The sequence below is a fragment of the Aspergillus brunneoviolaceus genome, assembly GCF_003184695.1.
Source record: "Aspergillus brunneoviolaceus CBS 621.78 unplaced genomic scaffold BO95scaffold_3, whole genome shotgun sequence".
Taxonomy (NCBI): Eukaryota; Fungi; Ascomycota; class Eurotiomycetes; order Eurotiales; family Aspergillaceae; genus Aspergillus; species Aspergillus brunneoviolaceus.
This window is the reverse complement of record NW_020290733.1, coordinates 699945-712570: the sequence shown is the minus strand read 5'-3', so window position 1 is coordinate 712570 and position 12626 is coordinate 699945. Positions and strand designations below refer to the sequence as shown.

At 52.7% G+C, this 12626-nt stretch overlaps 4 protein-coding genes across 4 annotated transcripts; 3 read left to right on the top strand and 1 right to left on the bottom strand.

The window, feature by feature from the left end:
• Positions 1-768: 768 nt before the first annotated feature.
• BO95DRAFT_379323 (deoxyribodipyrimidine photo-lyase PHR1) lies at positions 769-2707 on the top strand. The gene is made up of 2 exons (XM_025583317.1): positions 769-2066; positions 2121-2707. The coding sequence occupies exons 1-2, from the start codon at positions 844-846 to the stop codon at positions 2659-2661; spliced, it is 1764 nt and encodes a 587-aa protein (XP_025447486.1). The 5' UTR covers positions 769-843; the 3' UTR covers positions 2662-2707.
• A 555-nt stretch (positions 2708-3262) lies between these two features.
• Positions 3263-6357, top strand: BO95DRAFT_403737 (Zn(II)2Cys6 transcription factor). The gene is made up of 2 exons (XM_025583934.1): positions 3263-4724; positions 4776-6357. The coding sequence occupies exons 1-2, from the start codon at positions 3493-3495 to the stop codon at positions 6043-6045; spliced, it is 2502 nt and encodes an 833-aa protein (XP_025447485.1). The 5' UTR covers positions 3263-3492; the 3' UTR covers positions 6046-6357.
• An 846-nt stretch (positions 6358-7203) lies between these two features.
• On the top strand, positions 7204-8351 carry BO95DRAFT_458868 (uncharacterized protein; the record flags this gene model as incomplete). The annotated part of the gene is made up of 2 exons (XM_025588600.1): positions 7204-7493; positions 7613-8351. 2 exons carry the CDS (start codon positions 7204-7206, stop codon positions 8349-8351), a joined length of 1029 nt encoding a protein of 342 aa, XP_025447484.1.
• A 1428-nt stretch (positions 8352-9779) lies between these two features.
• BO95DRAFT_117760 (Zn(II)2Cys6 transcription factor domain-containing protein) lies at positions 9780-12122 on the bottom strand. Its single transcript, XM_025580423.1, has 5 exons — positions 11788-12122; positions 11299-11674; positions 10878-11239; positions 10688-10822; positions 9780-10626 (listed from the first exon to the last, which is right to left on the bottom strand). The coding sequence occupies exons 1-5, from the start codon at positions 11917-11919 to the stop codon at positions 9847-9849; spliced, it is 1785 nt and encodes a 594-aa protein (XP_025447483.1). The 5' UTR covers positions 11920-12122; the 3' UTR covers positions 9780-9846.
• Positions 12123-12626: the final 504 nt, after the last annotated feature.

Below are 12626 nucleotides of genomic sequence, written 5' to 3'. Positions count from 1 at the left end.
TTCTGCAAGTTCCATTTCCACGGTTGGTATTTTCATGGCGCAATAACAAGGAATGACATGATGGACGTTGCCGAAGAAACCCCGGAGAGTTCAGCAGGTTGCATTTCCCCGCAGAATGCGGGGAAAGTCAAATGAGGAGGTAAGGTCGGCCTGATCAAAGCATATTTAGGCAACTGGAAATCGTATGGCAAATTGAGCTTGGTTCTCTTACATGATTCTGTCTTGACTCCAGCATGGAGCAATTGGCCCACGGCCACTGTTCAACTCCAAGGCGCGAGCAGTTCCAGATCATGAATGTTCCCCCCTGCTTCCATTTCTTCGGCAGAACATCAGAGGGCGGTGAGGGATTCCGGAAAGGGCGGTATAATACTGCTGGCAGTGCCAAGTTGGAGAGCGTCCACTTTTAGAAAAAAGACGGAAATAGCCACCACTCACGATGCTGGCTTCCAACAATGCTTGTGAATAAAAGATGCTGCAAAGCCTCGCTCACTGGCACATAGTAGGAGAGTTCTTATAGAGCCTTACCAGCGGCCAAGTCTTCTTTCGGTCGAATATATCTCAGTTCTTTGTTGCATCTGAAGGGCAGGGAGGTATTCTAGGATTATTGACGTCATGGAACAAGGCGCATTCCAGATCGCTCTCGATCCGATCGGTTTCGATCTCAATTCCTTCAGCCCCCCTACCTCCACCCGGGTTTAGTTTTGACGAAACCGCTTCGCGTGCTCTGAGGCCATGCTGTGGAAAAGCGCGTTAGTCTTCTCACCACCATTATTCAATTCGCTTCTTTTTCGCACAACACGCATCTGTCACCTGGCCAACGCTTGTCTGGCTTCTTATCCTACCATGCCACGCCCGAAGCGCAAGGCATCAAGCAGCTCAAATGCTCGATCGGAGTCCACCAACGGCACCGCATCCGCGACCAAGCGTGGAAAGCTCGACCTGTCGCGTCCGCATCCCCATGCGAAAGACACCGAGGATTTCGGCATCGTCCTTCGAGAATACTATCCACCTGAGATGTGCAATGAGCGAGTGCACGCTTACAACGATGGAACATTAGAACGACCAATCGAGGAGCTACAAAGGTCTTACGAAGATACATTGGAGGCGCGCGGATCAGTTCAAGCTGGTTCGGCGGTCGTACACTGGTTCAAGTCCGACCTACGACTGCATGATAATCGCGCTTTGCAGATGGCGTACCAGGTGGCCCGCGAGCACAAGGTCCCACTGATATGTCTGTATATTTTGTCTCCCCAGGACCTGACAGCGCATCTATCCAGTCCAGCACGGGTTGATCTGACGTTACGTACACTTGGAGTGTTGAAGAGAGACCTGAACGAGCTAGATATTCCCCTTTACATGGAGACACAAGAGAAGCGCAAGGCGATTCCCCAGCGCATTGTGGACCTGTGCAAGGAATGGGGTGCGAACCACCTGTACGCGAATATGGAGTACGAAGTCGACGAGTTGCGCCGTGAGGCGAAATTGGTCCGCATGTGCGCCGAGAACGGTGTGCGGTTTGAGGCAGCTCATGATGCTTGCGTTGTCACCCCTGGGAAGCTCCATAGTCAGCAAGGCAAGCAGTATGCCGTCTATAGTCCATGGTTTCGCGCCTGGTGCGCGTTTCTCAAAGAGAACCCCGAATACCTCGAGGTGGCGGAAGAACCGGGATCTAACCCCGGAGATGCTCGGAAACATTTCAAGGAATTGTTTGACAGCCAGGTGCCCACAGCACCTGAGAACAAGACTCTATCCGACGAAGAGAGAGAGCGGTTCCGTCAATTATATCCCGAAGGCGAGCATGAGGCTCTGCGACGGCTCGAGGCTTTCCTCGAAGAGAAGGCGAGAGACTATGATGATCAGCGCAATTATTTGAGTGGAAAAACCACGTCCATTCTCAGTCCCTACTTTGCGTCAGGCTGTCTCAGCGCACGAACAGCTGTAGATCAAGCGCGTAAAGCGAATAAGGGCCTCCTCGACCGTAACCAACCGGGCTACATGTCATGGATAAGTGAGGTTGCTTGGCGTGACTTCTACAAGCACGTATTGGTCCATTGGCCGTACATCTGGTTCGTCTCTTTTCGAAAACTGTTATTACGAGTGCTCTGGCTGACATGAACCAGTATGAACAAATGTTTCAAGCCGGAATTCACGAACCTTGAATGGGAGTATGACGAAGAACAATTTGACGCCTGGAGCCAGGGCAAAACTGGTTTCCCGATTGTCGACGCTGCTATGCGACAGCTAAACCACGCCGCATGGATGCACAATCGTAGTCGAATGGTGGTGTCATCATTTTTATCCAAGGACCTGCTGATTGACTGGCGGCGTGGGGAGCGCTATTTCATGGAACATTTAATTGATGGCGACTTTGCGTCCAATCACGGCGGCTGGGGTTTCGGGTCGAGTACTGGCGTCGACCCACAGCCATATTTCCGGATTTTCAACCCGGTTCGACAGAGTGAGCGATTCGACCCCGACGGAGAATACATTCGGAAGTGGGTGCCGGAGCTTCGGGAGGTGGAGGGCAATGCGATTCATGATCCGTATGGGCGGGGAGCCGGGGAGGTGGCCAAAAAGAATGGATATCCGCAGGCGATTGTTGATCACGCGAAGAGTCGAGATCGAGCGTTGGCGCGTTATAAAGCAGCTCAGGGCCATTGATCTGCTGCAGACGTGAAGAAGCCAGGGTCAGAGGGTCAAATTGGGTAACTAGTAAAAAGAAACTATTGCAAATAGAATTTTTAGCCAATCGTTTGAAATATCCTCTGTCAGTAACCGAGGTATATTTTGCGCAGTGGACTTACAGATTTCATGGACAGAGTTAGTCCCGCCAAGCAATCGACCACCATCCGGAAGGATAGAATAGCGGTCAGCTAGTGGTGGGATGCTGGTACTGAGTGTAGTTAAATGCAAGAACCTTAACTACACGTACTGTGAGATGGTCAGTAATCCCGGTTGTGGTTGCCAGCGTGAATGAGTGGTGCGTGCGTGCAGAGGGCAGAAATGCGGAGGAGGAGGAGGAGCTGAGGAGGCGGGCATCCCCAGCAACTCCAGCAACTCCAGTTTCGGTTCCACCATCGGTCGGTTTCCCCGCCGCCTTCTACTTTGTTCGACTGTTTCGTTTCTAGCACTGGGACTGTTACGCACCCTTGTCAAGAAACCTGCTCTGTGAAGATTTCTTTCTTTCTTTCTTTCTTTCTTTCTTCTTCTCTGCTAGCCAGCTACCGCTTCTCGCTGCCATCAGAAATCTGACCATCGTATCCCACAACCCGTGATCAAATCAATGTGACTGTGCTTCCCCGCTCCGAACCGGCTGGCCTGGGCGAGTGAGACTAGTGCCCTCGCTTTCGCTTCCTTCGTCTTGGCCAAACTGCTAACCTCTTCTTGCCCGTGGTTCCTAGCGACCTGGCCAACTCATTTCAATTCATCTGATTTCGATCTTCATCTTGACTACCCTCCGAACCCTCCCCAACTCACCAATGTCGGATTGAAATGGATCAGTCGGGGGACGCCCAGGCATCCAACGCTCCAGCAACCGCCGCCGAAGAGTCGACCAACGGAATTATCACCAAACGTCGTTGGCGGCGCAACCGGATCGCATGCGACTCCTGCCATTCGCGTCGCGTGCGCTGCGACCGGGCTTTTCCATGTTCACGCTGTCTGCGCAGCGAGATTCGCTGCGAATTTACTCGCGAACGTAGGAAAAGAGGCCGTATCGCCCGATCCCGATTAACGGAGACCAACGCGGTGCCGGAGAGAGCGACCCGCCCGGTCGACGACGAACAACCTACGCTTCCGGTGTTGGCGGAGAGAGCTGGCGCTTCAGGCCGACGAGGCTCTCCTGTCTCACTTTTGCAACACAAATCCCCATCCACAAATGACATCGCCGCTTCGGCTCCGAGCATCGACGAGCGACGCTCCCAAGCAGATGCTACGCTCCCTCCTCGCAGACCTCGGCCTGGTGAGAATCCAACGGAGGAATGGTTATCGGCGACACATGTGTCGCCTGGGTCCTATGAACCTCTGGGAGGACTCGGCCTGGGCGAGGGACCTTTTCCCCGGATGTTTGATATTTGGCAGGGAGTTGAGCTAGCTGGTTATAGCGATCCTACCTCAACAGCATCCAAAGCGACCGGCATCGGGCAGACATCCGGGTCGGCCATTGCAGCATTGAAATACCCGGTGCTTATGCCACTCATGCCGTTCCTCGAAGGAAATCTGCCTCGCAAACTCGTGTTCGATCTCCTTGAGTTATATTTCACAAGCGCCTTTTCAACTCATATGCACCCAGTCTGTCATCACATACATTGCTATGTTTTACGAAAGGCATCCTTCTTCACTCGGGAGACACCTCGTCCTAGCAGTCCTGCTCTTCTAGCCAGCATGCTCTGGGTTGCCGCGTTGGATGACCGTGCTTTTGCCTTGCCCATCTCCCCGCCACAGCGCAAGAAGATCTGCCAGTTTCTGTGCGCCCTGACAATCAGACTACTCCGCCCATTAATCCACGTTTCATTCAAGGATACAGAGGGCGCAACCGCGAGTGAGGCCGCCTATGCCGGTCTCGGACCAGAGGGTCCGCCGACAACCGTTCATCATCCGTTTGACGCTGGAGGAGATGATAGGGGCCTTGTTGGTCCAGCGGGTTCGTTGGACGATGTAATCACTTACATCCACGTGGCCTCAATAATTTCATCGAGCGAACAGAAAGCCGCAAGCATGAGATGGTTGGTCTACCCATAATTGCTATCTGTGTATGCGGTGCTAATCTGTTCCAGGTGGCATGCCGCATTTACTCTAGCCCGAGAGCTCAAGCTGAATCAAGAGATCGAGGTAGTGCCTAATGAGGATAGTCACCACACGGATGGCTCTAGTCCGTCGTTCGATTATTCGTTGGCCGGCTGGAGTGGCGTCGACACCGGCCCCTTTTTTGATTACTCGAACCCTGCTCGGCCAAGCCTGAATTGCGTATGCGATCAGAGCCACGATGTACGTACCACAATTACCGAAGAGCATCGCGAGGAGCGGCGACGGACATGGTGGCTACTATACATCATGGATCGTCACCTTGCGCTTTGCTACAACCGTCCGTTAGCATTGCTCGACGCGGAGAGTGAAGACCTACTTTTGCCACTGGATGAGGGATCGTGGCAAGCGGGTAATATCCATAGCAACAGCCCCAAGACTGACGGACCACAATGTCTGCTGTCTGGTGAGAAGAACAAACGCCGCGTCTTCCCCAACTTTGTCTGCCACGATCATTCGATTTTTGGTTTTTTCCTGCCCCTGATGACTATCACTGGCGAATTGATAGACTTGAATCAAGCACGGAATCACCCAATGCTTGGTACGCGATTTAATGGCAAAGATGCATGGGATAGCCACGTCAGTGAGGTACTACGACAGCTCGATATCTACAAAGCTAGTCTCACGACCTTTGCAGCCATCGCCTCTGATCCTGATGGCCCTATGCCTGGTGCTTTCCCTCCCAAGCCCGATCAGCAGCCGACCGAAGCTTCACTTGCGCAAGCGTATGCGTGGCATACACAGACGGTGATCTCTTACGCATCGTACCTGGTTCATGTGCTCCACATCTTGCTTGTAGGGAAATGGGACCCGGTGTCACTTATCGAAGACAAGGACTTCTGGACGTCTTCCCCTGCATTTGCTTCGACCATCTCCCATGTGTTGGAGGCTGCGGACTCAGTGGATCATATACTACGATATGACCCCGATATCAGTTTTATCCCATATTTCTTTGGAATCCAACTTTTACAAGGGAGTTTCCTTTTGTTGCTGATCGTGGAGCGGCTGCAAAAAGAGGCGGGGGATGGGATTCTAAATGCATGCGAGGTGATGATCCGTGCAACGGAATCATGTGTTGTCACTCTGAATACGGAATACCAGCGGAATTTCCGGCAGGTCATGCGGAGTGCAGTGGCTCAGGCGCGCGGGCGCCCCGTTAATTACAGCGAGATTCGACACCGACGCAAAGCTGTGTTAGCGCTGTACCGATGGACACGAAAGGGCACGGGGTTGGCCCTGTGAGGTTAGGCGACACGGCCTCCTCGGCTCTACTCTTGTCTCGAGTACAAAGGGTGGGGAGGGAAGTGGCAAGGATCTTAGACTATTTGCAGGGATCAGATCTAGCCCGTTACCCCCTTCTCCTTTCCCCGGAGTGATATGCAGGCACATGCTGCATGGTCGTAGCTCTTCGACCTAACAGCCGACCGACCTGCAACACTAGTAGGAGTGGGGAACTGTCTGGCCCCGATGCGGTGTGTAGGAGACAGGTACCAGCTGATCCTGACTTCGACTACAATCGTGCTCTGTATATATTACATAAACCTTGGAATGTACATATTTGAGAACAAGTTCCGACGCTATGCATAGTCTTCAGTAGGATAGTAGAACCACCATAAGAATCTCTTTCTTTTGATCGAGGACGGTCAGACAGGCGAAGCGCAAAGGTAAATTTGGCTTCCAGGTGACGATTAACCGATCCCATCTGGGGATGTGAAAGCCGGCAAATTTGGACAGGATCAGTTGACCAGTTGGCTTTTCCCCGCAAACCCCAGACTTCTTTGACCCCAAAATAACGGCCCGCCTTCGCCTTTTCTCCCATTCGGTCCGAGCTCTTCAAGCTCTCGGTTAATTACCATTAAAAGGACCGAGATCATGCAAGTGCACGGTGCCAGATGGTGCCAGACGCAATCAACTCCGATACTCCTGCTCGGCTGGGTTGATTGAAAACCTGGGGGAGTTGGAATTGTTCGGTTAAAAAGGCTACCCCGGGGAACCCAAAAACCATGCTTCCTTGTGATCAGATCTCGTTTCTATCGAATCACTATTACCCTTGCTCCCTTCTTCAATTTACCGATCCCCATCGTGGCCGCCATGCTGTACTTGTTCAAGTTGCATCTCCACCACCTCTTTCAATCATGTTTCATTCAAGCTGTTCGCCGGAGTTTATCCTGCTTTGCGCAGGTTATAAGCTTGCTTTCCCGCCCCGTGCTTTCCCCCCGGAGAGGTTTTTGTAGTGGCTCTCGAAGCATTCGTGACCGAAGGGTTCATCTTTACCCACAACAATAGCAAACTACTGAACGCGTCAATGCTCACCTTGCAATGAGCGCGAGATTCTGACTGCAATCTACAAAACAACGAGTCACCCTCCTACCACCTATTCTCGCGAAAGATACCGAAGCAATGCTCGACTCCGATTTCTCGACAGACGTGCCAATGTGGTTTCCATTGGACTCGTTAGACAACCAGGCTTTCGCTCTGGACCCGGAGCTCGCCGGCGAAGACTTGTACGGGAATCAGCTGGGTGTCAATGAATTCGACCTTTCGTCTGCCCATCTGTTGAGCCCCGAGCTTTGCGCCGACTATGAGTCGGCAATGGCACAAGCTGCTTCGGGCCAATTTCGGGTACCCCATGTATCAGGGATGCCAGATACGCCAGCTTCCTCAGGATTCGTGGATAAACTCACCTCGATGTAAGTCTGCCACAGCAATTTAGATTCTCCTCCACCAGAAGTTACTCCTAGGGGTCGGGCTTGCAGGAAGCCGGGAATCTCTCTGCACATGGGCTGACTAGAGCCCCTCACACTACTAGATTTGAAGAATCCACTTTCAACACTACCCCCAATTCGAAGTCTTTCCCCGCCCACCTCTCCCTCGATGACCTTCTCCGTTCGACCTCCCAATTAGCCACCGAGCGAGCTCTCTACATGAACATTCCGGGAGCTATCTCGTCACCACAGTCGTCATCGCACGATAGCTTCAGCGCTGGGCCCCCATTCGGCCAATCGCCCGTTGCGCAAGAGCCCTGCAGCTCGCCGGAAATGAGCCATCAATCATACAGTGGGAGTGAGGGAGACTGGGAACGGGAGTGCAATTTGAGAGAGCCCGCACAGTACTATCGGCTTCCAGACATGGCACTGTCGGACAGCCTGCCGCTCCCTTCTTACCCCCCCGATGGGATGATGATGTCTGAGCCTCTGTTCAATGACCCACACCCACCTACGATTGCGTTGCAAGCAGGTTCGGAGCAGACTTGCACCGGCGGGGTCAAAGGCAAGGCCAGGGAAGGGTACACTGGAATGAATAATAACAATGGACTGAAATCTCCCAATGCGATGGAAGGACTGACCCCGCTGGAAATGCCTGACGGGAGCACCCGGTTCACCGCAAATTGGCTCCCCGTGGACCCTGAAGGGGGCTTCACAATCCGAGACCCCTCCGTCGACCATTTCAACCATCTCAACGATGACCCTCTGGACATCGACCCGATGATGGAGTGCTATGCGCAGAATGCATTCATCTCGGTCCCCACGGATACTGGGTTCCCTTGAGAAACCGAGAGGCAAAACCGAAATTAGGGAAAATAATTCAAACCGAGGACTCACGACCCGAAGAAAAAAAGATTGCAGATCGGGTAATGATGATGGGGAGGTGGCCTTCGGAGCACCGAGGGGACACACACCACAAGCACCACGCACGCACGCACTACGCTAGCTTACTAGCCTCGATCACGCCTAGTGCCTGCAAGAGCAATCTAGGCGACCGACCCTGGACCGATGCGGGGACTCAACCACGCACAGTCGCCATACGTTCCAGGGTTTGTCCCTTCCCCCCAAGCCTCAACGGTCTCCCCGAATCGAGCGAGTTAGTCGACCGAGAGCGACTCGGGCCCAGAGGCCAACCGAAAAGTTAATTGCTTTGCACGTTGTGTGCGCGTGCTTGCTAAATTGCTTTGCTGTGGACAAACGTACCGACCTCCCTCCTCCCCTCTCGCCCCTCCCGGACTGGTCTCCACATTTGGCAATGAGCACAGTTGCATGTGACCGGATGGACCCATGATGCCTCCATCCAACGGATAATTATCAACCAATTCCACCACCGTCACCGTCATGGGCCAAAATTTCCCGCCCGCCCCCGCGTTACCCAGACAATTCAAGCAACACCTTGCCGACCCGCCTAGATTAAACATTCTCACCCTGGCTTTCTCAGCATTGGAATCTAGAGCAAGGCGGTCGGTTTAGCGTCTAGCCACACTCACCAACTTTGCCGCGCAGTAATATATACCGAGCTGCTGACGCAATTATTGAGCTGTCACGCCGCGTCTAGCGAGAGGGCTCTTGCCCCCCCCGCTTTTTCCTGCACTGCCACCTACCATTCTCCGAGCTAGCCTAGTGGTTGAGCTTCTCGAGCAGGCTCTGGGCACGACCACTTTTCCAACCTCCCTTTCTCTGAATGGAATCATGTGAACGTGCTCACATCTGTCCTGGTTGACTGGACACTTTAGTATGCCTACATTTCTGGAGGACGCTCACGGTGTGATTTCGCACTAGGACTCAGATCTGAACTCGAGCTGGCGGCAGCTGCTGGCGCCCTCCCATTATCATCTTCACAATATATATATAGATCGAAGCAATGACTAGTACATATACTCGCGAAAGAGAAAATTAACTCACAACGTGGCTATTTCACATCTACAATCCAACCTGTAGATAATAAATTTCCCAAAGGCAATTTTCCTACTTGTTATGACCCAGCTTTCATTGCCACTTATATTTTCGTGGATAAGCCGCGACGTCAAGGCATCATTTGCGCATATGGAGCATCACCGTATACAAGCATTCAACTATTTACCATATCGTACATTCGAGGTACACAAATTAAAAATGAATTCGCCTTAGGACGCCGCCCGTAACCCTCCTGCCCGCAGAAACAAAAAACGCCATAACCATTTCCATTTTGCTCGCTCGCTGCGACAATCGAGATGTTAAAATCAAGGCAAAGACAATCGTAACGCAAGTGAGAGATTTCGTCCTCGGTGGAATTATTTTACTCCCTTTCCGCCTTCACCGACGAAGAGGTACATTGGTTCGAAAAGACCGGAAACGCATATCGGCGGCCGATGTACGCGAACAGCTCCGACATGGACTGCTTCTCGACCATGCCGTCGGGGAAGTTGTCGAACGCGGTGCGGAGCACGAACATGATCCGCGAGACCAGGCAGCCGGGGACCATTTGGGTGTAATACTTCATGCTGCGGCAGATGTTGCAGGCGAACTCGTAGCGTTCCTGCCGGCCGAGTACGTCGATAAGCCCGGTGTCGGTGACGGTGATGACGAGGTTGAGCGCCCAGTAGTAGCACATCGAGGTGGCTAGTAATAAATCCGGGTAGACCAGGTTGGTGGCTGCGGTGATCTGCATCGTGCTGGGATCGCGACACCGGAAGACGGGGAAGACGTCCTCCCCGCGACCCTCGGCCCCGCTCTTCTGATTGCTGGGATGGATGTCCAGGCTGGAATCCTCGCGTGGTCCGCCTCTGGCGTATGTGTCGGCGTAGGTACGCTTCCACATCTCGAGCATGCTTTGCAGTTCAAGGGCACGGTCCCAGATAGTGGACTGCATTGTGACTAACTCGGATGGCGAGACTGCCGGATTTTGCAAGGCCGCTTGGAGATCGTCGATCTGTGCGAGGTAGCCCGGAATATGAACGGCAACGTCGAGGAGATGTTGAAGGATATCTTTTGACGGTCCGTCGCAAGACCAAGGCACTGTGAGCCATTCGTCCGAGGACAAGAAAGTCGGCTTGCGATGCACCAACGCAGCAGTAACCTATAAACTTCAGTCAATTCCGCTCGGAGGTCAAATCCAAAACGAGAGGATAGTTGCTAACCCAGTATAGTCGCAGATCAACGAACAGAGATCTCTCGACTCCATGCCGGTGGCGATAAGGGGTTCGTGCCCGCAGTAGCGCCAAGCCACCCAGCTGGTGTCGAAAAATGGAGGTTACCGACGTTTGTCTGAAAGCCTTTCGCGATAGTGAGTATGATGCCTGGCTGCTCCATTTATAACCGGAAACATACCTCAATTATGGTAGACAGTAGGACCACTAGCAAGACCTCGGTCGATTGATTGCCCTCAGGTTCATTCAACGCCGTCTGGAGAAGATGAAGTACTTTGATATACCTGGAATTGCCTGCAACCTCGAGAGCCTTGTTATGATATTGTCTTCCGGCAAATGTGAGTGATGCTGCTTCAAAAGCCTTGTAGAGAATTGGTGAAAGTATTCGCATCTCTTTGGCCTCACGTAGTGCAATAGTGCCGCTGACATTGACCGGGCTGAAGTTATCAACCAATCGTTCGATGAAGAACTCTATTGCGACACCAGCTGCCATCGGGTCTGTCAGAACACGCTTCTCTTTCAGAATCGGAGTGGACCTGTGAACTAGACCATCGTAAGTGGCAGGGCAAGTGTAAGTTGGAGTGCGGAAGGATAGAGCATACTTCGCCGAAATGTGTTGCCTTCGTGGTCCTCGCTAAATACCATAGCATCGCGAGGAATCAAGGATGATTGCTCAGGGTCTGCCATAGGCAAATCTGAGCCCTCAAGTGCATCTTCATCGTCCCAATCGTCCGTCTTTCGGCCCGTGTGAAGTGGTCTCCTTCTCGATAGCGGCCCCTCCTCAGCCTTCACAGCAGGTATGTTGGCAAGCTGACGAGCCTCCGCCAGCTGCTGCTTCAGGCTCTCACAAGAGCGTAGCAAGTTGTCAATGAGATTTGCTTGTTGAATATACTGGCGGTCTCGCTTGCTGGTGCCATAATCACATTCCGAGGGAGTGCCCCGTAGACAGCAAGCACCGCATGGTTTGACACGATCGCACTGTTACGGTATGCATTAGTCCAAAGCTGCAGACAACCGAGAACATGGTTGGAACAAAGTGGTAGTGGCGAATGCCTCGCATAGGTGTTCAGTGTAGTGTGGTGTGGATATACCTTAACTTTGCGTTTATGGCAATTTAAGCATGAATAGGTGGGTCGGACTTTCTTTCGCACAGCCGCTTTGCCTGGGGCGGGAGGATCAAGCTGATCCTTTTTCGGGCGATTCTCCAGGGTAAAGTTGCTCATCGCAGTCGAAGGGGTCGAAAGTTATGCGGCTCGCCACCTGTGGTTGCGGGGAAAAGGCGTTGCTGAAAGGTCGTGTTCGTGCCAGCTCAGGTCTTGGTCTTTATGTGAAAGCGATGCAGGCTGGAATATGGATTGTTGACAAACAAAGTCTATTGTCACAATCATGGGATGGAGAGAGAGAGACTTCTAAAGTCTAACGTGCAACCACAGACTCAGAGATAGTAGTAACGGTCATCGAGCACCATCAGTGGTGGCTTACACCAGGAGAAATGACGAGGAGACCTCAATTCTGCAGGGGTGTTCGTGGAGTGCTCTGGTTCCGGGGGCGGGCTGGATCCGTGGTTTAACAGGACGAGAGGCCTAAAAGCTTTCAAATCATGCCCGCCCGATCAGTTGATTATTCCAAATGTGCTGTCTAGCCCGGCCTTTGCCTCTCCCCACTTTCTCGCAGCGACCTGGTGGCGGTCCCAGTGATTCGACCAGTCGAAGCGAGAACAGACAGGCGCCTACCCAAGAGGCTTTGTGGACCAGTCACATCGAAATTGAGGACTCAGCATATTCCAGCAATCGAGGCGTCAATCATTGTGCAAATCGCTGAGAGTGTCATGGTAGTCTGCTCCCTTGTGGTTTGGAATCAATTTCCGTCGCTTGTTGGAAGGGGAAGGGACTCCCCCCGTAGCTCTAGGGGGAGATCTGATTGCCGCCGG